The following is a 25996-nucleotide window of genomic DNA, read 5'->3' on the forward strand; positions in this document are numbered from 1 at the left end:
TTCTGAAGACCTTGTTATAAGTAACTGGGCACAGAACTTCTGATTTTTATTAGAGATGTAGTGAGGAGATCTACTCTATTATGACATTCCCCATTTTACATAATAGGCAAATGATTTCATATATGTAAACTTCATTTTCCTGGGGTTCACGTGAATACGATGTTCCAAAATGATTAATTCAGCTAGATCTTCCAACTAGCCAACGATTCTCTTATTTATTCTATCTTCCCTGGAATTATTTTTTATATTTTTTGCAGGGGCTTAATCTAAACTGTCAGTTTACTATACAGTATAATTTGCATATCTGATAGCTCACATTTGTTGACCACTTATCACATGCTAGGCCCTGAGATAAGTGCCTGAAGGAAGCTCTCCCATTTTCCATGGGATTCTCACCTTTTGTTCTCCCCTTTCTCATTCTTCCTTTCTTTCATGAACAATATTAATGTTGGTAATATTCTCTTTTTTGTTGCTACTGGGGATTAAACTCAAGGGCACTTTACCCCTGAAGAACACCCTCAGTCCTTTTGTATTTTGAGACAGTATCTTGCTGAGTTGCTCAGGCCAGCCTTGAATTGATAATCCTCCTACCTTAGGCTCCTGAGTTTCTGGCATTACTGCTGGGTGGCATCATGCCCAGCAATAATATTCTCTTTCCAAAAATAGTTACAATAAATAAATCATTTACTTGCATTTATGTTTTGGTATTGGTATAATTAATAGATGACATCTAATTACTACCAGTCAAAATAAAGTATCAATAATGGCTACTGACTTTTGTGAATGACATCAAAGATTGTTGACAGAAGTCTTCTGATATAACTGACAGTTCAGACTCTTGCAATGGAAAAAAAATAGTCTGAAACATTTTAACACCTCAGTGATATTTAATATGCTTTATAATATTTTTTTCTAAAACTACAGAATGCTTTAGTTCTATTATATTTTATTAATGTTTATTAAGATATTGGAGGACATAGTATCAAGATTTTCAAATTTTAAAATACTATATTTTTTATTTCACACTGTAAAGATAAAAGATGAAATGGTAAAAAGAAAAGTTAGGTAAAGTGAGAAACATTTAGTGTTACATTAAAATTCCCCATAATATTACACCCTAACAATAATCACTGTTGGAGACTTGATATTTATTCTTCCCTGTTTATTTTCTAACACGTATCAATATTTTTAAAACAGTGGGATATGCACAGTTTCCTGCATTGTATGTTTTGTTCATTAAGTATATTGTGCATATTTATTACCAGGCCACTGCTTATATATCCACCTTATTTTAATAGATCCAAATTGTATAGCTATAGATAATTTAGTTTAAAAGTTTCCTACTGACACATATTTTAGTTGTATCCAATTTTTAAAATTATAAATAAGACTGTACTTTAAATTCCAGGTGCATAGCATTTTGTGCGCATCATTAAGCATGTCTTTAGAGTCACTGCCTAGAAATTATGTAGGCTAAATAGTATATGTATTTTATAGTTTGTACATATTTTAATGGTATTGCTAAAAGGCTATAATAATTTATGTTCCTAACATCTGTTTTTGAGTGTTTATCATATCCTTACCCTTCCTAAATAGCATCTCTCCTTTTTTATTTTGCCGATTTTAATAGATAAATTTGATCTGTTTACCAAGTCCCATGTTAAACCCATTGTGTCTTTGAACAGACAGCCTTCAGGCCTCTTTTTCTCCACTATCTCTTTCCTCAGTTCCATTTCAAAGGACTTCAGTATTTTCAACTGAGGACATCAACAGGAGGGCAGCTTGGAGCTGCTTTCCTTAGATGAGCAAGGCTTCAGCAATACCACCCTATGGTTCATGCCTTGGTTTTGATGCCAGTTCTCTTCAGCATGCATCTGGGGACTAAAACTAACAATCTGACCTTGCCTTTTACCCTCTGTGGACCTGGGGAACAATGAAACAAGCAAGTGTTTCAGGCTGTGATCAACCGAAAAACCAAAATAGCATATTGGAGTCATATTTATTAGTACATTTGAAGATTTGTGGGATTCTCAAGATTAATTGTTTGGAAGAGGTGCCCTATCATATTTCAAAATAGGTATGATATTTCAAAAGCAATTAGTAGAAATTACAAAATTCAGCATGGCTTTAAGAATAAATCAGAATTTTTAAAATCAGTGTTTCCTATATTTTTATGGATTTTTAAATTTTTTTAATTAATTAATTTTAATTAGGTATATATGACAACAGAATGCATTTGATTCATTGTACACAATTCCAGCCCAACTTTACATTTCTCTGGTTGTACATGATGTAGCATCACACCATATGTGCAGTCGTACATATACCTGGGGTAAAAATGTCCATCTCATTCCACCATCTTTCCTGCCCCCATGCTTCTCCCTCCTCTTTGCCCCATCAAAGTTCCTCCATCCCCCACCCCCCATTATGGATCAGAGAGAACATTCAGCCTTTGGTTTTTTGTGATTACTTTGCTTAGCATGATACCCTCCAACTCCATCCATTTACCTGCAAATGCCATGAATGTATTCTCTTTTAATGCTGAATAATATTCCTTTGTGTATTTATACTCTAGTTTCTTTATCCATTCATCTATTGAAGGGCATCTAGGTTGTTTCCACAGTTTCCCTATTGTAGATTGAGCTTCTATAAACATTGATGTGGCTGCATAACTATAGTATGCTGATTGTAATTCCTTTGGGTATAGACCAAGGAGTGGGATAGCTGGGTAAAAGGATTGTTTTGTTTCTAGATCTGGGAAGCATCAATTTAGAGTCACACTCATCATTTAGGGTCACTTTTCTCATCTGACAGAATGTTGAGTTCTGCCTATGTTGAATCTTAATTTATGAAGAAAGCTTAAGGTCTTCAAAAGGATGGGTAATCATCATATAAAATATGAATAATAATAATTAAATTGGTACTTATTCTGGCTAACTCTGCTCCAACCAAAATAAAGTTAGTTGATGTTTTCCTGAATTTACTTTGTCCTCAAGATTCACCATGATGTGGACTGTAGCAGTGTTGTTGATAGTCATAACTGAGATTAAATGCATAGAAATATTTCAATTTCACTTTAAAAATTCAACTCTTTTTTTGTTCTCACAAAAAATTAAATAGAAAATTATAAAAACATCAAGTTATTTGTTTTCTCAGAATTCAGGTATAAGTTATGCAAAGTTAAGAATGAGCACATTTAAATATGAAACAAAATTATTTTCATAGTCCTTTAGTATCTTTCCCTTTCAAAGGAGCTTCCTTTTAGGCCCAATTCTTGGTATCAGACATTCTGGTCTTTCCTTGCTGTCATCTTAATTGATATAGATAGTTACATGAAAATATACCCTTGATTGTTTGTGCAATCAATATGGTTGTAGCTTGTTATTTTTCATTTATTGTCTCAACCCCTTTAAAATACTGTGTTTGGCTGCAGTAGATGGGTGATAGACTCAGGTGAGGAGATGAGACAGATGCATTCTAAATTAGCCAAGATCCAGTTTTTATGCAAATATTCTCTGAAATAAAAATCTAATTTTTAGACTTTTTTTTTTTTTTTTGGTTAAGCACTATCATGATTTTCCTGGATCGTGGGATACATTCTATGACTTGAAAAGTTTTATTTTCTAAATAGAATAATATTTAAAAGGAGCTCTAATACAGAATAACAAAAACTGTTAGTTTCCCCTGAATTATCGACTTTGCAATCATTATTTTGAGTTATATCATATATAAATATATACATAAGATATATAGATATCTATATCTATCTAAATTATAGACATAGATACATGAGGGTTTTTTCACTTTATATATTTAAAATGATTTTAGATATTAAATATCTGATGTATTTGTCTCCTAAAAATATTTATTTACTAAAACCTAATTCATGGCATTGAATATTTAAATTTTCATTAGTGAGGACAATGTCATATTCATTCCAAATCATATATTGCTCTAAAATACTTTGTTGGGTAACATCATCATTATTTTATTATTATTTGTGAAATGGGTCTATTTGCCTACACAGAATACAAATCTGCATATTCCCAACAGCTCTAACTCTAAGAATCTAAGGGCAAAATCTTAAATTTCAGTTTGTTTGCTTGCCCTTCAATCCTCTGTGCCTCCCAGGTCTTTCTGAATCTGCACTCCACCAAAATGACTCAAGAACACATACCCATGAAGTTTTCATGTCTCTCAGACTGGCAGATGAAGGCAGGGAAAGAGATCACAAATGCTGTTGCACACTGAGAACCTGTGAAGCTACTGAAATTTCATGTCAACCTGAAACCCTGGTCTGCGTTTTTATCAGAATATTGAGTGTGTTAGAAAATTGGAGTTCTGCAGGCTATCATATTGGGAAGATTTCCAAACTCATCCAACAGGCTATCATATTGGGAAGATTTCCAAACTCATCCAACCACCCCAAGTGAGTAATACGTGGCCTTCCCACGTATAGTCAGTGGGTGCTAGCCTGCCTTGGTGTCATTTTAATTCTCCATTCTTATGTTTGTCTCTTCATAGAGGCACAAATTTTAAATATTTTTATAAGGCTGAACTCAAGGTAACCATTGAATAAATATGGATTAATTAGATGATCATTTTAAGCATGATTTTCTACCTTTTTCTGCCCAAATCTCTCAGTGTAATTAAAACATGAACAAATAGAACTTTAAACAGAGTGTGATGATTCAGACCTTATCAGCTTGTGACCTTCCTCTGTTTCTGCTCCTTACAATCATTACCAAACAAAACATATGGACCAGGTTTTCCAGGATAAGAAAAAATATGCCCCCCTTTTTTTTTGCCTCCACAGAAATTATTTCAACTGTACTTAATATCTTGGTTAGTAGTTCCTTAGAGGAAAGGCAAGATCAGATTAGAATCATGAAACGTTTCTTTCTGCACATCCTAACAGAAGGGAGCATGAACGAACATAATGGATGATTCTGGGTGGGCAATTTCCAGGAAGGAATTTCGATAAGGGGTAACTATTTGGCGAATAATCAAAACAGTCGCAAAAAAGGTGTTACTCGTAGTTGAGGCAGTGCATGTAATGGCCATGAATTTGAGTTAAATTGCACAGTTCAAATCTTAGATCTGCCTTTTGTCAGTGACAAATAGAAATAAAAATAATAATGCCTTTCTTATAGACAGTTTTGAGAATTAAATGCTATATGGTTAACACTCGACTGATTTCTTTTGAAAAATGTCAATGTGTTTAAAGTTTCACCATATCTCAGCAATGTTCATCATCACATTGTTAGTGGTGATTGCCCTCATTATCAGAGATATTGAGAGAAAAAATGTGTTCAAATTTACTACATCAGTAATTTTCTTGTGTAAATTGTTGGAGGATATAACTCATGGGCACTCACTTCAGACATTCCTGTTCACCCTACCCCAAGTCTTTATCTGAATCTAAACCTTGTCCACAATTATAGACAAATGGATATCCCATTTAAAAGAAGTGAAAATATATCTTAGGGGGCAATTAAAAAAAGCTACCTACATATCATAAGCTCATTTTTAAGGCTGAAATGAGTTTCTTGATATTGCTTATTTTAAAGGCAAGTTGAATATCAGTAAGTGCTTTTATCAACAAGCCCCACAAGAATTTTTTTTCTTTAAAAATACTTAAAGCAAATACAATAATGATATAAAAATGTTTGCCTTAGTTTAATAAAATTTATGGTATTGTATTGGATATTTTGCCTCAGGGAGCACATTTTGCCCGAACATGCAACACTATAAAGTTTTTTCCTAATCCAATTTCTTACTTGGAAACTAAATATACATGTCTAGTGGTGATTTTTTTGTTTTGTTTTGTTTTTATAGGGCTTCTTGTTGTGGCACCTAAATGCTTTGCATTTATCAAATCAGTAGAGAACTAAATCCTGCGGGCTGAACGGGGATAAATCTAATAAAAATAAAGCCATTCTGCTTTCTATAAAAATTCACAGAGAACATTATCATATCTCAACTAAACTCATTTAAACTAGGACTTATAAAAGAAACTTCTATGAATATTAAAAAGTCTTATAAACATTAAGAAGAATCTCATAAACATTGTTTGGGTTAATGTTGTATTCTAATTTTTGTACATTAAAATGCATGCTTAGAAAAGCTTGGGTATCCAGTTATGTGCTTTATGATGCATTTTACAGAAAACTCTTTCAGAGAATTCCATTCAAAGTCAAAGAAAGTTGTATGCATGCTTCATCATAGGGAAATAGTGCTAATGCAGCCAAAATATTGACAATTTATTTTGTAGCATGCAGTTTCATAGTTAATTTTGCATGGTTAGTCTGCACATTTAGCCAACCAAAGCCAAGTCTAAAGGAGCTGAGTGCTGTAATAGCAATGGAATTTTGCAGACCTATTACTAATACGAGAGCTACCCTTTGCATCTTTTCATACTAATGATGGGCTAATTATTTCTGCTATAAACATAGAACTTTTTAAAATATAAGAACTTCTGTAGGAACAAAATTTTATTTATTTAAATTATTGTATTATGGACAGTAGGCTTTGCCCTCTAAAATAGTTTCATTTTGGTAGGCAATTGAAAGGTTGGTGACAGGATAAATAATAAAACAATAGTGGCTTACCAAAGGCAGGTAGTAGTGGGGTACTTGACGTTGCTTAGAATTGCTAATATTGAATGAAGACTGCTCCTTAGTAGATTGCATTATGGGTTGCTTTTAACTTCTCTGCAGACAGTGCCTTTCTTACTCCTGCATTGGTGGGAGTTTTACTGCTTCACCTTGAACCACTGACTGACAATTATAGTAAGGATTAATGAAAAATAAATTTATGACAATGTAAAGAGACCTTGCCCCTTTTGACCCAACAGTGATTCATATGAACCAGGAGAAGATGTCATAAGACCTCATTCTCTAGCATGCAGGGGTGTTTGTCGTGTGCAGGTACTTAAGAGTTTTATTTCTAATATTTAGTGGACTTCTTCAAAGAAGCCATTACCTGTTTCTCAAAACAATGGTGCAGACAGTTGTTAATTTTTCAAGGAGACACAACTCTCTGGCTAGTTGTGATCCTAGAGCTCAAGCTGTAGTCTATATGATTGACATCTCACTGTCTTTCTTCTAGGTACCATTTCTTCTCTAGCACCCAGCTCATTTTAAATGGAATTCTGGATAGTGTATGTTAATTGTGGTTACATGTTGTGGTTTGATGTTAATTTTTTTTTTTTTTTGCTTATTTTGATTATGTTACTTATGAGATCCTTTTTAAGTATTCGTTAGAAAAAAAAAAAAAGATTAGTAGTCTTGCATAGCTTTTTGACTTGGAGTTCTTGAAGATGAGCTAGCCTCCTTGTGAAGTTGTACTTTAGAACATACTGAAATCAATCACCAAAGTCTGGAGAAAGAACATTTTGTTAATTTATGACAACTAGATTCTCTAAGGACCAAGAATACTAGCATAAACTATTGGGGAATTACATCACTTGTCCTCTAGTTTCTTTTTAGTTCTTACTTTTAATATTTCAATGATCCCTCTGAAACCCAGAGTATTTGGAAGGATAGAAAGGAAATAAGCAGGAGGTCCAAGCTCATAATTACTTCATGTAGTAGGATTTTGTTTGAAGAGGTATCCAGATGATACCTTTTAAAAAGATGGATCATTCATGGTGCAGTCTTGGGTTGGGCAGGTTGGGAAATAAAGAAGCCGGTGTGAAATAAAGAAAATCTGACATGGAAGGATCAGATTTGAGGCAATAACCTGTAACTCTGGTAGACCCAGAAATTTGTTAAGCACTGTACATTCTACATTCAAGGAAGTATGCTGAATTCAGGTCCTAACACACTTGCATCAATATTAGATATAATAACTAATTAATTTTTCAATGCCTTCTATGCACAGGTGTTTTTCTTGTCCCATCTACAACAATCCAAGGAAGTTTTCTTTATTATTATTACAAATGAGGTGCAAAGAGGTTAATTAGCTTTATGAAAGGCACATTACCAATAGCTGGAAGTGTTTATATTGGAATTCACATTTATATCTTAAAACCTGCCCTCATTTAGGCAAATCTCCAGAGGACAGTATTCCTGGGAATAGTTTATGAGCAAGGGAAGCAGCAATTTTGAACAGGCAGGAAAGTTTGGAATCTAGCAACTCAGTACTGTCATTAAAGTACTTCAACTACTTTTAAAAAAGAGGAAAAAGTTAGGACAAAAAAGGGTATAAAGTTCATCCCATGATGAGATAGGGTCACTCAGGCTGGGTGACAGTGCCCGAGGCAAGGGGCCTAGGAGTCCACAGCAGGTCCCAGAACTGAGGTATAAACTAGGTTGTATGTTGGCAAATCAAGGCAGAAGCAAAGTCCTGATATGCATGTTAGGGTTGGGTGGGCATCCCAGTATTGGGGGGCTCTAGATTCCACGAGCTGGTGAATCTGAATCTGTTTGTCAGAATTAAATAAGGATGGGGGAAGTCCATCTTTAGGATTCATAATGTGCAGTGTGTACAACAGGATTTGAAATTGAAAATCAATGAAAACAGCGTTTCTATATACCCCCATCACAACTGTTAGTTCATAATAATTAATTCATATTAATAGCTATAAAAAATTCTGAGATGATAGTACTGTATGTGTGTGTAATTTTCTTTGACGTGTGTGTGTGTGCATGTGTGTGTATACATTCTTGTTTTCTGTGGGTCTTGCTGTGCTAGTAAATTCTTTCCATCTTGACATTTAATTTTTCTGTCATTCACAGTTTTTGGAAAGGTGGCAAAGTAAAATAGGAACACTTTCCAAGTATATATTTTTGCAGTACTAGGACATATGCATTGGGAAGTCTCATGAGATGTTGGTACTAGCTTGTGCTATTTGGCAGGCATAACTTTTTTTATATTCTAGGATATGGTGCTCCTATCTTGGATTCTTGAAACCTTGCATTTCTTTTTCTGTTTCTAAAACATAAAATGACAGCTAAAGTAACACTTCCTAAGCAAAATGTTTCAAGGATTTATATGTGATTGTTTTTATGAATATTCTATCAGGAGTCATCTGTGTGAATTCAGATTTTTTACTTTGACAAGTGATTGATTTTTTTCCTCTAACATTAGACTTCAAGCAATATTAGGGAATGAAAAGGATAACAAGATTATTGGTGGTATTTTGGGGCTTGCTTTTATAACAGATTATTAATCATTATCTTCGAGAAATCTGCCTTATAGCCTAAAGTTGTCATATTGCTAACATCTTTAAAACATTTATTAATTAATATTTTCTAAATATATAGAATATAGTATTTGATATGATAAATATACATTGTAGTAGAAATGAAAATGTTCAGAAATCATGGAAATGAATAATCTGTTACTCACAGTAAATGTGCAGTTGAGTTTTAGTTATACTTTTGATAATCAATTAGTGATAAAAATGCCAGGATGTTTTTGTAATTGTTTTTAAGAATAGAAAGTTGAAATTGTAAAATCTGTAAGATCAAAGATGGCGCTTCATTTGTTTTATTTCATTTCATCTCAGCACAGTGCTTGCCAATTGGAAGATGCTTAATAAGTAATTGCTGAGCTTTAGTTTTTTAAAGGAAAAAAATTCAGTGGTATTATAGTAGGCTAAGGGAACATCACTACCATGAGGAGAAGCTTTCTGTTGTGAGCCACATTTCCCTTCTGATCTGAATAGTGCTGCTGATTCAAAGCAATAAAAGGCAGAAAATCTTTCTGACATGCATAATGAGACAAAGAATTAATCAAACTTTGTAATTATTGAGCAACCAAATATGCATCAAGCACAATGCTTAATTCTTGAATATCTCTCTTACTCTCTGATTACCAAATGGTCTTATTTACCCTTAATGCTAAATGCATCAATCTTTTATATTTAGTATTAAAGCATCCTGGGTCTTAGTGGTACCCTTTAGGCTGGCCTGACTACCCGCCTGCCTTCCTTTCTCTTTCTATCCCTTTCTTTTCTTATCTTTTGTCTTTTTAAAATAAATTCATTTTATATATATATATATATATATATATATGTATATTTGTTTATTTTTTATATATGTATATCTTGAAAATTAAATATATTTTATGTATATATAAAATAAACATAATACAGGATTTTATAATTTTGTTTTTACCATTGGCATGGGAAGATACTAAGTTTTATGAGCAAAACTTTCATTCTGTAAAAGTAAGACAATAGTTCTTTATCAAATTATTGTGCATATAAAATATATTACATATATTATGCACTTAAATATATTTTGCATATAATATTTTATGTAGTTATCTTTCAGTTTTCTTTTTGTTACTGTGTGCCAGGAACCTGCCCTCAAAGTTGGCTGAGGTCACCAACTGAGTTGCTGGGACTTAATCCCTGTCCTTTCCAATTCAAAAACCATACCCTTTCTAAGATACAGTATCCTACCCTGAATTATGGTCACTTGTTCATAAGAAGTTGCATGGCGAAGGTGTGTACTGATGAGGACTGTTCTTTTCAAGCCCTCAAAGGATTTTGGAAATGTTCTCCCAAAAGTCTCACTGTATTCTTTTTTTGAAAGTTTGTATGCACTTTGGTTCATATTGGTTAGTGTTTTGTTCCATGTTAGCCTATATTGTTAGACTACAAACGTGATTTCCACTTCGAAGAGAAGTTATCATATAAGGGAATATAAAGGAAATCTACATTAGTTTTTGTTAAGTGTAACCACAAAAGGTTTTTCAATTGTTTAGGGAAAAGAATGAATGAATTTGATTAAATCCCTGATTAGTATTTAAGTATTTACACTGAATTTTTGGAGAAAGAAGGAAATATTGTCATACTTTTTGCTAAGAGAACAAGGTACCTTGAGCCAGATTATTTTTTAAATTCCATCATCATCATCATTTATCCAACATTTCCAAACTTTGAAGCCTTGCATTGGTTGTTCAATGTGTCAAAAGTAATTTTGGCTAAACAATAGTCCAAGTATCATCTTTTCAAATGATTTCCTTTTTAATAGGAATTATTTTTATGATTATAAAAATAATGATTATAGTTATAGTTATAATAACTATGATTATAGTTATTACAATAATCATATCATCATCATTATTTATGTGTTTGATGTCTTCTTTGGTAAGAAAGAGATGAAATTACTTAACAGAAGGAGCCATAAATATTCCTGAGTAAATTTTTTAGGTGAATGCCACCTGTTTGGTTTCTAAATGAGAAAAAAAAAAAAAAGCTAACATAGTAAAAAACACAAAAATCTGACTAATTCAGTAAAATAGTTTTGTTAATTACCTGGGCTGATAATTTTTAAAATATATGACAGATCTCATTAACATCTCCATATTTATGATGAATGAGTATACATATATACACATAGAGGAATACTGCAATTAGAGATGAATATGTACCTGGAGTTCTTGATTTCTAAAGAAAATAGAAGAGAATCCTACTTTCAGGATTGCTGAAAGAAAATTAGTTTAAGCAATATCTTTAGAAATGATTTTAGCAATGCAATACTTTAAGGTGTAGTATGATGACTACAAAATAATTTTGATCTTAATATAAATTACTAATAAATACTGGCATTCGAAACTGGAAAATATTTGCAATTTGACTTCTTCACTGTGAGCTATTCCCATAGTTATTGTGGTAAAAAATACAAGTTACTTTTATTCCTAGGACTTTAATTTTTTTATTGTATGTAGTATGAATATATTTTTATCAACAGTATTTTTATCAAGTTTTTATATTGTAAAACTGTCTATCTAATGTTATCCAATATATATTTTAATATATTTGCATATAAGTAACATTTAAGAAACTTAGTCACACTAAAAAATATAACACAAATGGAAAACAAACTCCTTTTGTGCACTTATTTGCTTATTAATGATTCTCATTTATTTATATTCTAGAACACAAATCAACTTCACAGTGGCTATTGATTTTACAGCATCAAATGGTGAGTATTAAGACTATTCCCTGATAAAAGCTATCACCAATTAAGTGAAAAATACATTTTTATTTTTATGAGAGTTAGGTATTTCATTTTTATCTTTACATACTTCTGAAGTTTTTCATTAAAAAAAAAATCACATAGGCCAGGTGTAGTGGCACATAATCCCGGTGGCTAAAGAGGCTGAGGCAGGAGGATCGCAATTTCAAAGCCAACCTCAGCAAAAGCAAGGTGCTAAGCAACTCAGTGAGACCCTGTCTCTAAATAAAATACAAAATAGGACTGGGGATGTGGCTCAGTGGTCGAGTTCAATCTCAGTACCAAAAAAAAAAAACATAGATTTTCCTATATTGTTAGCATTACAAAAAGTTAAGATATTTAACAGACTACAAAAAAAAATGTCACAAAGATGCATAACAGATTTATTAAATGTTGAAATATTGTCCTTTTTGTTCCACATGTATTTAAGAAGAATTCAAGTTTTAGAAATCGTTAATCTCATTGTCTATCTCTGGCCCATTCATATACCCTTTACTCTTTTCCATATATAAGTATAATTCTGATGTGTGTCTAATTATAATCCTCATTTTTGTAGTAATTTTGTGTGTTCTAATCCATATAGATCTAATTTAACAGTACATGTACCTTGCACAACTTGGTTAATTTTTACTCATTTATTTTTAAGAATTACTCATATTAACATATTTATATCTAGTTAATTAACTGGGACTGACATATGATATTCCATGACTGAATATTCGTAATTCATGTATGAAACATTTTAAGAAAGAAAATTAGTATACTTTTAATCTTATTTGGAACCAACTTTGTTTCAAGTAGACCAACCATTTGAAATTCATTGTTAGATATCACAAGATCATGAAATTCATTATCCTTTCCCAGAAGTGGCAACTAGTTTTATTTGTCTACCATTGGTCTCCAACTTACAAGGTTTTGACTTACATTTTTTTTTTCAACTCTAAAAAGGTACGGAACATTTATAATACCTTTATATTATATATTTTTTATTTTTATTATATATTTATATTATAATACATTTAGCAGAAACCACTTTTCAATTTTGCATTTTGTTCTTTTCTTGGGCTGAAGATATGTGGAACAGTATCCCCTCCTGGTGCTAGGCAACCTCCACTCCCAGTCCACCACACAACCATGAGGATGAATGCCTGGTTCTCTGGAGTGTGCTGAGTTGCTAGTCCATAATATTCAGTAGGTTCCGTGTACTAAATACATTCTTTATTTATGATATTTTTCAACTTATATCCCAGTAAACATGCGACATAAACACTATTCAATCATCAATTGAGGAGCATCCTTAGGGTTATTTCTTTTTTAAAAAAATTACTTATTTTCCCATGGCTTTCACATTGTAAGATCTTTACTTCATATTTCTCTTAAATTTACTCGTATTTCACAAAATAACAGAATTTTTAGGGAAAACTGCACCATAGGAGGTCACTTAATCCACCCTTCTCTTATGCAAATGAGGAAACTGAGAACCAGAAACTCTTTTTACTAATAAAAAGATTAGTCCTAGAGGTACAACTGCAGATGAGAAGACCAAACTGTAATTCGGTTCTCCTGTCACTGTATATTGAGTTTATTCTCTAGTATTATGATTTCAAGTTAGTGATTTTTACTCATTCAGTACAATATGAAACAGAAGTAATAAAGGCAATTGGTTTAAAAACTTGCTTTTTTTTTTGAACTGATAAATTTTAGCACAACTAAGAGAAGCAAATAAATGTCGATTAAGACACAAACTACGGAAACTTATTTAAGAAGAAATAGACAATCTGAATAGATATGTAACAAGAGATTGAATTAGTAATTTAAAAAAAAAAAAAATCTGTCCTCAATGTGTATCTGCCATGACACTCAGACAGCTTCACTGGTAAATTCCATCAAATATTTAAAGAATTAATACCAATTCTTCACAAACTCTTGCATAAAAAAGAAAGAAAATGGTAGTTTCCCTAGTTTATTCTATGAGTTATTATTGCTTTAATGCCAAAGCTAGACATTAAGGATCAGTATTTCTTTTAGTTACAGAGGTATATATCCTCAACAAAATACTAACAAACTGAATCCAGCAACATATAAAGATAATTATATCTTCTGACAAAATATTTATCCCAGCATTGCAAGATTCCTTTAATATTAAAAAATCAAATAATGTAATATACTCTATTAATAAGATACCATCTTACTCCAGTAAGATTGGCAGCCATTATGAAGTCAAACAACAATAAGTGCTGGCGAGGATGTGGGGAAAAGGGTACACTTGTACATTGCTGGTGGGACTGCAAATTGGTGCAGCCAATTTGGAAAGCAGTATGGAGATTTCTTGGAAAGCTGGGAATGGAACCACCATTTGACCCAGCTATCACCCTTCTCAGACTATTCCCTGAGGACCTTAAAAGAGCGTACTATAGGGATACTGCCACATCAATGATCATAGCAGCACAATTCACAATAGCTAGACTGTGGAACCAACCTAGATGCCCTTCAATAGATGAATGGATAAAAAAAAAATGTGGCCTTTATACACAATGGAGTATTACGCAGCACTAAAAAATGACAAAATCATGGAATTTGCAGGGAAATGGATGGCATTAGAGCAGATTATGCTAAGTGAAGCTAGCCAATCCCTAGAATACAAATGCCAAATGTATTCCTTGATTTAAGGAGAGCAACTAAGAACTGAGCAGGGAGGAAGAGCATGAGGAAAAGATTAACATTAAACAGAGACGAGTGGTGGGAGGGAAAGGGAGAGAGAAGGGAAATTCCATGGAAACGGAAGGAAACCCTCAATGTTATACAAAATCACATATAAGAGTTTGTGAGGGGAAAGGGAGGGGAAACAAGGGAGAGAACTGAACAACAGCAGATGAGGTAGAGAGGGAAGATGGGAGGGGAGGGGAGGGGAGGGGGGATAGTAGGGGATAGGAAAGGCAGCAGAATACAACAGTCACTAATATGGCATTATGTAAAAATGTGAATGTGTAACAGATGTGATTCTGCAATTTGTATTTGGGATAAAAATGGGAGTTCTTATAACTCACTGGAATCAAATGTATGAAAGATGATATGTCATGAGCTTTGTAATGTTTTGAACAACCATTAAAAAAAATAGAATGCAAAAGCCATGTAACTCCCAACTGATAGAGAAAAACCATTTGACAAAGCCCAACACATTTTCATGGTAACAACAATCAACAAACTAGAACTGTAGAGGGATTTTCTGACCTTATGAAGGGAGTCTTGGACAAACACAAAACCAACCTTATACTTCCTGGTGAAAAGCTAAATGCTTTCCTCCTGAGTGCAACCCAAGGATATCTGCTCTCACTGCTTCTATTCAACAGTGTTCTGGAGGCTGTGGCCGTGAAAGTTAGGCAAGAAAAAGAAACTTAAAATATCCTGAATGGTGAGGAACAACTGAAACTCTATTTGCAGGTAACGTGATCTTATATATAGAAAAGTCTAAATTGATATATATATATATCAATTTTTTAATATGCCCATCTAAGGAATGATCTTAAAATGAAATTAAGAAGACAATTCCAAGCCAGGTGCAGTGGTGCATGCCTGTAATCCCAGTGGCTCAGAAGGTTGAGGCAGGAGGATCACAAGTTCAAAGCCAGCTTCAGCAACTTAGAGAGTCCCTGTCTCAACATAAGAAATAAAAAAGAGCTGGGGATATGGTTCAGTCTTTAAGTGTACCTTGTTTCAATTCCTGGTACCAAAAAAATGAAGACAGATTTATTTATAATAGCATCAAAAGAAATGGTATGATTAGTGATACACTGAATAAAATAAGCATCAAATTTATACTCTGAAAACTATATTCTGAAAATATTGTCAAAAGAAATTAAATATTTTGAATAAATAAAAATATAGCCATGTTTCTGAATTAGAAGACCTGATATTGTGAAGATCGAAGTATTCTTCAAAATGATCAACAGATTGAGTTCAATATTTATTGAAATTCCAAAGGCCATTTTTTTCTTTGAGGAGTGGAAAATTCATATTGAAAATTATAAAGGAATTGCAAGGTATCCAGAAAAGGTAAAGAAAACTTAAAAAAGATCACCTAGGTAGATTCACATTTTCAACTTCTAAAATTTACTATAAAACAACAGTGATCAAGACAGTTTGATGGTAGCATAAAAATAGATATAAGATCAATAAAATTTAAAACACAAGAATAGGATTCTAATTAGAATAATATATACTCCATATATGTAGAATATGTCAAAATACACTCTACTGTCCTGTATATCTATAATGAAAAAATTTTTTAAAAAGAAAAAAAAACCTCATTTAAGTTAACTGATTTCAAGGATACCAACACAATTCAGTGAGGGAAAGAATAAGAATTTTTTAAAATTTTTTTATTTATTGTTATTTTTTATATATGACAGAATGTATTTCAATTCATAGTACACATATAGAGCACAATTTTTCATTTCTCTGGTTGTACACACAGTAGATTCACACCATTTGTGTCTTCATACATGTACTTAGGGTAATGATGTCCACCTCATTCCACCATCCTGTCTATCCCCAATCCCTCTCTCTTCCTCTCCCTCCCCTTTGCCCTATCTAAAGTTTCTCCATTCCTCCCATGCTCCCCCCACACCCATTATAAATCAGCATCCACATATCAGCCTTTGGTTTTGGGGGGATTGGCTTACTTCACTTAGCATGGTATTCTCCAACTCCATCCATTTACCTGCAAATGCCATGATTTTATTCCCTTTTAATGATGAGTAATATTCCATTGTGTGTGTGTGTGTGTGTGTGTGTGTCACAGTTTCATCATGTCAGATTAGACCTGACTTTCTTAACAAGACTCCCATAGTGCAAGAAATGAAATCAAGAATCAATAAGTAGGATGGATTCAAACTGAAAAGCTTCTTCTCTGCAAAACAAAGTATCAGTGAGGTGAAGAGAGACAGCCTACAGGATGGGAGCAATTTTTTACCACATGCACATCAGATAAGCACTAATCTCTAGGAAATATTAAACTTAACACCAAAAAAACCCCACAAATAACCCAGTCAATAAATGGGCCAAAGAAATGAACAGATACTTCTCAGAAGATGATATAAAATCAATCAAAAATATATGAAAAAAATGTTCAACATCTCTAGCAATTAGAGAAATGCAAATCAAAACTACTCACTCCAGTCAGAATGGCAGTTATTAGAAATAAAAACAACAATAAGTGTTGGTGAGGATGTGGGGGAAAAGGCACACTCATACATTGCTGGTGGGACTGCAAATTGGTGCAGCCAATCTGGAAAGCAGTATGGATATTCCTTGGAAAAGGTGCAATGGAAATAGCATTTGACCAAGCTATCCCACTCTTCCATCCATACCCAAAGAACTTAAAAACAGCACACTACAGTGATACAACCATACAGTGTTTATAGCAGCACAATTCACGATAGCTAAATTGTGGAATCAACCTAGATGCCCTTCAATAGATGTCCGGATAAAGAATAATAATCTTTTTAAAAAGTGGTGCTTGGACAACTGAATAGACATGCAGAAGAATGAAGTTAGACTCTTACCTCTATGAGATTTAAAAAAAAAGTCTCAAAAAGGAACACAGATGTAAATGTAAGAGCTAAACTTATAGAAAACAAGTTGTATCTTGCATTTGGCAGTTGATTCTTAAGTGTGACACCAAAAACCATGAACAATAAGAAAAAATAGATGAATTGAACTTCATCAAAATTAAAACACTTTTGTTCCAAAAGAGACTATCAGGAAAGTGAAAAGACAAACTGCAGAATGGGAGAAATATTTACAATGCATACATCCTATAAGGTCTTGTATCTAGAATATATGAAGAACTCTTCTCCCATCCAAGTACTAACCAGGCCCGACCCAGCTTAGCTTCTGAGATCAGATGAGATCGGATGTGTTCAGGGTGGTATGGCCGTAGACTATGAAGAGCTCTTCTAACTGAATAAGAAAAATAACCAAATTTTTTAAAATAGGCAAAGAATCTGAGTAGATATTGTTACAAGTGAGGTATACAAATGACCAGTAAACACATGAATAGATTCTTAGCATGCATAGACTTCAAGAAATAGACATCAAAGTGTAAGATTTCACAACTATTTAGTTGGCCATAATCAGTATTGGTCAGGATGTGAAGAAACCAGATATTTTATAATATTATGAATGGGTATATAAAATGATGCAGCCACTTAGGAAAACACAGTTAGTCAAATTGTTAAATAAAAAGTTACCATACGACCCAGCAGTTTTGCGTCTAGATATATGTTTAAGAGAAGTGAAAACGTGGACAGAAAAACTTGCCAGTGGATTTTTGTAGCAGCAAAATAGCCAAAATATGGGAACAATGCAAATGTCTGTCAACTGATAAATTGATAAACAAAATGCAGTGTATTCATACAATGGATATTGATCCACAATAAGCAGGAGTGAAGAACTGATGCATGCTACAACATAGACGGATGTTGAAATCACAAGCTGGTTACAAAGACCACATATTATGGGATGCCATTGTATGACATATTTGGATTAGGAAAATCAGGAGAGACATTCACTGTTTAGAGCTGGGGTAGATGATAAGGGATCAATAGCTAATGAGTACAGGGTTTCTTTTTGAAGCAATGAAAATGTCCTAAAATTGATTGTAATGAGGGTTGTGCATATCTGTGAGTATATTGTAGTAAAAAATGATAGAATTGTAATTTACAAATGATGTGAATTATGTCTCAGTAAGCAGCTAAAAATCTATTTAAGTCTAATGTTCTTACAAACGCCTGGTGTTATCTCTAAAATAAAATCAGCTTTAAGTGTGATATTATTCTAGGCTTAAAACTATTATAAAAACCTTAAGTAAAGAATGATAACTAAGGTCAAGAGCTGTGGAATCTGACTGCCTGAATTCATATTCTAGTTTTACCAATTATTTACGCTATGTGATCTAGAGCAAGTTATTTAATCTGAAAGACAGGTATAATAAAATTACCCATGCAATTGGTTTGTTGAAACGCTTAAGTGAGATATGAAATAATATGTTCAATATATTTTAGATTCCCTGTTATTATAACTATATCATATTGACCTATTACAGTTCATTCTTTATAAGCACCATTGCAGATATAGAGGAAAGACAAACATGGTCAGAGACTCTTGGAGTTGGCAGTTAATTTTTTAATTGCCAAATTTTGTAATGCAGAACATCAGAGCCATAAGGATATAAAAGAAAAGATAGCAAGGGCCAAGCTAAAGAAGAACGTTGTTTGGTACACAGAAGACATAAGCTGGAAGAGAAGAAATTTATTTTCAGGACAGGGTGGCAATTTGAGAAGTCTGTAGAGATGGGAGGGGAGGGAAGTATCATTGGTGTACAGTGGAGATGGTTCAGATGAAGATGCTGAGAGAGAGGGGTGGGGTCCTGCTACGCATGAGAGGTTCAGATATTAAGCATGCTGGGATTCTAATGGTTTGGGGTTTTTTGTTTTTGTTTTTGTTTTGTTGTTGTTGTTGTTTTTTAGAGAAATAGAAGTATTTGTCATATTGCTACCATTATTTGAGAGTTGCATTAAATAACCATTTAGTCCTTTAATGGTATTCCTGTTTCTGACTACAGTAGACTTTTGACCAAATGACAAAGTCCCTACTTTAGAAGGACATAACAGAAAAAAATTGTACTGGATGAATTAAAAAGAAAAGGAAGACTTTATTCAGAATTATAGCAATAGGGATCAAGAGTTAAGAAGAGAAAAAAATTGAACTCTGGGGCTCTGAAGCAAAAGGCTGGAGGGATTTGAATGCTAGGGTGATTTAGTGGGACATTAACTAGGAGATTGGTCTATGTGAGCAGGCCTCTGTGTTTGCTGATTGGCTCTTATTGAAAGCAGCCTCTTAAATATGCAGAAACTGGAAGATAGTAGTACTGCATTTTTAAATGATTATATTTCAAAGGAATGCCCCCCCCCCCCAGCTTCTTAAGGAAGATACTTCATGGTTATAGAATTTTTCCTCTTTGAGAGGGAAAGAAAGAATTTACAGTTGCAAGTTTTCTAAAGCAAATGCTGTAAGAAAAGTGAGGTCAGGGTCCTAGAGTCAGGAAGAAACCATTCAAAAGTCAGTCAAGTTGAGGTGAACCTTTAAAGACATCTATAGAAGACTGTCTTAGAAATTTCGTCATGCAGAACCAACATGTGAATGCTGGTAACCCTTTGGAAATACAAATGCATTTGTGTAGTTATACGTATTATAAACCAAGAGGAATCTCTCTTTTATTTTGTTTCTCTCTGAATTGCAAGTATTTATTGTTATTTTTTCCCCTTTAGGGGGGAAAAATGTCTCAAGGCCTTCCTTCTTTGGGCCTTGGTTTAATGTGGAATAGAGTCGTATGAGCTATTACAAGTCCAATCAAACTTTCCATTTTCACTTAAGATACTGAATGGACTTGGAGGCTGCCTTTGTGCTGGCAGTTAAGGTGACTCAGTGTGAACTTCAGTGTGTCTGAGTGGTGTTTTACATTTGCTCTCAAGGTCATCTCCATTCAGATGCATCCCCTATATAGAACAAGCATTTTAGAAATATAAAACCTTATGGATAACCCAACCAATAATAACAGTAATAGTTAAGCCTACAATTCTGTGATACTTTTTTTTTAAATTTTAATCACTTTCAAACACATAACCTTATTTTGTCCTCCCAGATATCACTAAGGGAGGATTTATTTTACAGATGTTCTCCTGGAAATGGAGAGACTTACCTCTGGGCCACTGGCTCCTAACCTACTGTCTAGTTAGCAAGTCTGAATATGTTTCCAATCTACGTATTTAATCACCTTGAATTTGAAAATCACTGTGCTCTGCTTTTCTTGAATGACAAGTTGGGATAGTTCTCCAAAGTTCAACTTATATTTATAGTTATATTTTAGGAAGGGCTTACAATTATTGAACGCATAAATCATTTTGGTCCTCTGACTGTAGGCATAAGAATTCAACCTGTATCTTAATATCCATCAAAAATGAAACTATTAGACACACTATGGAAATAGGCAGGAAATCATGATTTTGAATATTTTATTCTGAAATGGACATCAGAGAACAATGTTGTTTAAAAATATCCTTAGCCTGATGACTTACACTTGCAATACATTTTCTGTTGTCAGGCAACCCTGCCCAGCCCACTTCTCTCCACTACATGAATCCTTACCAGCTGAACGCCTATGGCATGGCGCTGAAAGCAGTGGGAGAAATCGTCCAAGACTATGACAGTGATAAGATGTTCCCTGCTCTGGGTTTTGGTGCAAAGCTGCCTCCAGATGGAAGGATATCTCATGAATTTGCTTTGGTAAGAATATACCAAAGGGATTTGGTATTTTGAAAAATTCATATGTTAGCTATTTTAACATTGATTTTCTGCTTATTCTTTACTCATTTGTGCACAAACTTTCATAACCATAGAGTCAGCTTCGTTTTGGTAAATAGTTGACTTAGAAATGTGATCTTAATGGAAAACGAAGATAAATTAGACGATGAGTAAATCTAACTGAAGTATTTCTAATTTATAAATTGGAGGTCTCTTCTTTTTCTGTTGCTGCATAACAGACATCCCTAAAACTTTGAGGCATAAGACAACATCATTCCTTTATGCTCACAATTTGTGGGTCAGAAATGTGGAGTAGCACATTTCTCCTTTTCAATAGCTGGGGCCTCAGCTGCTATGACTTGAATGGCGAGAGAGCTGCATTTGTTGGTTAGGGCCATACTTCTGAACTTCAGTTCTCATGTTGGTTGAATTCCTCAGGTCTTCTCTGTGTCAAGTATCCAGGGGTGCATGTGTTCCCTACTATAGCTTTTTCATCTGAGTTCATGTCCAGTGCCTGGGCTGAGATGGCTGAAAGGGCTGAGGCTTCCTGGACATCTTTCCCCTTTTAGATCTGGTCTATCCAAGGTTGTTGTGGGCTTCATCCTTACATGGTGGCCTCATCGTGGTCACATGGCCCAAAATGAGTATTTAAGTCTGAGACAGAAACTCCAGGGCCATTCATAGCATAGATGTAGAAGTCTCTATTCTTTACGTAAGTTACTGAGGCCATCCCAAGTTTAAGGTAGGGAAATTAATTTTCACCTCTCAGTGGGAGGAATATCAGAGAATGCCTGGCTATCTTAATTACCACCTTTCTTCACACCTGAGGAAAGGAATGACTATGTTAAACTAAATGAAGCTTATTAATTTTTCTTACAAATGATAATTCTCATCCTATGTGTGATTTTTTTTTCTCTTTTCCTCTAATTATTTCGTTTTCTGCTTTTACTTCCTCATTCATTCCATGTAACTACACCAATGCAGATATAAACTGCTAAGGAAGGATTTTTTAATTTGCATTTTTATCTGTTCTTTGATCCCAAAATAACACGTATAGGACAGAGATTGCTATGGTTTAAATGGGTCCTCTTCAAAACTCTGGTGTTGCCAATGGAATAGCATCAAAAGATGGGAATTTAAGAATGTAAGGATTGATTAGACCTTGAGAGTCTAATGGAATTAAAGCCTTAATAAAAGAAACTTAGGCTAGCACTCAGTCTCTTACCCTTCTACCTCTGTCATATGAGGACATAGCATTCTGTGTTATAAATTACCAGCTTCAGGTATGCTGCTGTTGTAATTCACAATGGACTGAAACAGAGCTCTTTAAACCCTATGAAAAATAGTCTCCCAAATTGATGAAGAGAGCAACAATAATTATGGTCAATGATGATGATAATGTCTCAACTTTATACATTATGATTATTTTTTTCAAAACCCTTTTTTTTTTTTCTTGAGTAGGTAAAACAGGGCGGGTTAAGTGGTCTTGATTCAGTGAGATGGTATGTGATTTGGGACTCCATAATCACTATTGAGGCATACACTTTATACTTATTATCTTCTGTAATCTTTGTAACTCCTGGGAGTTAGAAATGTCATGGCAGATACATTGCACTTCTCCTATTGACCCAGTGAGGAGAGTACCCCCAAGAGTTGTATATGTCAAATTCAGAGGCTTAGAAATTAACCAGAGTTCCAAAGGATAGGACTTGAACTTCATTCAGTCTTTTTTCAGGATCTGGGCTCCTAGCTGCTACCAAACTGTATCCTATGAAATCACTCTCATCCTGTCACTCAGATGCATGCTTTATCAACACAATGATATTTCCAAATCCTTTGATATGATTCATTTCATCTTGGTCAAATATGTTTTGAGAAGAGTATTTTTATTTCTGTACTTATTCTTGCTTTTCTATTCTGTCACCCAGACACTTTCTGGGAAGGTTGCTGCAGGGTTTAATTCTTTCTTCCATGAAATAGCCCACATGTCACACTCTCAGTGTCAAATAAAAATGAGTGTCTGTTTGGATTTTGTTGGGTCTTAGAGAATTAAAATCTCCCAGAAATTTATAAAACCATGAAAATCATTCATGTGATCCTAAGTCTTAAGTGCCTCAGGAAAAAGGTCATGAGCTATTTTGAAACCTAGGAAAAGGAATAATTGTGTTAAACTAAATGAGGTTTATTAATTTTCCCTCTACACTTTTTTTTTCACCCTTGTGTATAATTTTTTCTTTATAATCTCTCCTACTTTCCTCAGCTCTGCTTTTTTCTACCTCTGTATTCACTCCATGTAGGCAAACTTATACAGAGATCTACTTGTAAGGAAAGATTTTTTATTATTATTATTTTTCACCTTAAGCTTTTCTTCTAACACAATTCAAATCTTTCAGCATAGGTATCCTACCCTCTGAAATCTATGAATGAAGCCTAGTCTCCTAAATTGATGATAAAAATAATGGTTATGTGGATGGTGATGATCTGAATGCTTCCATTTAGTATTACGTAACAATGGTATTACTTTAATGTTTAGGTCTTGGATGAGATATTTGGTATGATGTCTGCTAACACATTACATTAACCTCATCCTAAATCACTGTAATAGATATAGAGAGAGGTACCAAACATGGCAAATACAAAAGCTTGAATCCTGTAACAATCTGACAATAAATGACCACATAGTAGTAACCAACCCTCATATCTCCATGGTAAAAATATATGATGTACATTAACTGCCAATGTAATGAGATATTGACATATAGTGAGATTGAGATATAGTCACTATTTCACCAAATCGATTTTTTTTCAGATGGCAAAGGAGGCATATTTGAAAATAAAATAATTCCTAGTGAGTGATTTTGGCTAGCACTGATGTTGAAATTGAGCTTTTGTTTATCAACAAAGTCTCAGATAAACTGAGTCTTTAATGTAAAGCATGTATAAGAATAGATACCATGGGGAAAGAAAAGGGAATGGGAAAGGAAAGAAAGAATTTCCTACAGTTTTAACACTTCAAGTTGTAAAAAGAATGAGTCATCTCTCCCCTCTCTTTATAACTTTTGATGACTCCTTGTAGGGCTATTCTAAAATGCAATCATGTGGAGTTCTAGAAGAATATTTCCAATGGGCATGTGGCCAGGGACCTTTAAAAAGAAAGGCTTCTACATTGATCAGCAGAGAAATGCTACTCCTGTCCAAGTGATAGCTCCTTCTAAATGTCTAAATCTCTTGCATACCTTTCACTTATTTTGGCATTTATAGAAATCTGTACATTTTAATTTTTACATAGATATCTTTCTTCCAGCTAAACACTAACAATTTAATAAACAACTGTTTTTAACACTGCACTATACATACATAAAATAAAAGCTCAAAAGATGTTTGTTGGTTGAATAAAAGGAATAATTCTCCCACATTTTTCCCATAGAAAAGAAAATTTCCAAGCAACAACAGACATATTTTATAGCACAGAAATAGCCTCTAACAGCTTCTCTTCAGTGTCTTATCAGCTTGTTAGCCCTGCTGAAAACTGTTATAGGCTACAGGCAGCAATAGATGCTATGGGTTTCTTGCATGGAACTGAATCTAAATCTCAGTAGGATTCCTGAGGCAGCCATGGGGAGGGAAAGGCATGAGAGCTTAGACACTTCCAGCCAGGTAGGTTTCTGTGGTGGAATTATTGCTCATTTGACTTCAGTTCTTTATTCTTTTCTACATATTTACGACTAAATATTCATAATTTTATAATATAAAAATTTATTAATTAAAAATAAGTTATGAAGTAGGGCATCCTTTGCCTCCTTCATTAATAAACAACAGAATTAAGTGAATTTAATTTTAAAAACATCTAGTTTTTATCTAGCTCTTTTATGCAAGAGCCACGTATATATTCATTTCAATATCTTTTAACAAGCAAAAATTGATTCCATGTATAATTGTTTAAAGAAATTAGTTTTTAAGCAGACTAAAAATCCTTTGTAACTCATTACAACTTTACCATTAAAAAGAAAATCTCCTTGGGCCTGAGGCTGTGGCTCAACAGTAGTGCACTTGCCTGGCATGTGTGTAGAACTGGGTTCGATTCTCAGCCCTGCATATAAATAAGTAAAAAATAAAGGTCTATCAGTAACTATAAAATATTTTTTTAAAAAGAGAAAAATCTCCTTTGAGTAGCCGTAAAATATTTAAAATAATCCTGACATAATACAGAATACATGTGAAAAAGAAGATATGATTTTATATTACAACACATTCTTATTATCATTTAAGCCATTTGAAGAAACCTTAGAGCAACTTATGGTTTAGGAAGAATTCAGAAATCAAAGCTTAAACCAATCCATGTGGTGAATAGGGTCTAATGATTATCTTCCCACTACCAAAAGAAAAAAACAAAACAAAACATGAGCCTTGTTGTAATTTCAGTTTTAGAGGAAAAGAAGAAAATAGTTTCATAGCGCCATAAACCCCTGGGGCTAGGGATGTGGCTGAAGCCTTAGTAGGCTCCCCTGGCATGCGCAGGGCGCTAGGTTCGATCCTCAGCACCACATAAAAAAAATAAATAAATAAATAAAGATGTTGTGTCCACCGAAAACTAAAAAATAAATATTAAAAAATTCTCTCTTTTTTTCTTTCTCTCTCTTCTCTCTCAAAAAAAAAGA

The 25996-nt window shown here is 33.7% G+C and overlaps 1 protein-coding gene across 1 annotated transcript in view; it reads left to right on the forward strand.

Moving 5' to 3' along the window:
• Positions 1–25996, forward strand: part of Cpne8 (copine 8) — a 204357-nt gene that overhangs the window by 151179 nt on the left and 27182 nt on the right. Inside the window, exons 14-15 of the mRNA XM_027934231.3 lie at positions 11896–11942; positions 21139–21320. Of these exons, the coding sequence (XP_027790032.1) occupies positions 11896–11942; positions 21139–21320 (229 nt within the window). The remainder of the gene's footprint in view (positions 1–11895; positions 11943–21138; positions 21321–25996) is intronic.

Source organism: Marmota flaviventris, chromosome 3 (genome assembly GCF_047511675.1).
Source record: "Marmota flaviventris isolate mMarFla1 chromosome 3, mMarFla1.hap1, whole genome shotgun sequence".
In the NCBI taxonomy this organism is placed as follows: domain Eukaryota; kingdom Metazoa; phylum Chordata; class Mammalia; order Rodentia; family Sciuridae; genus Marmota; species Marmota flaviventris.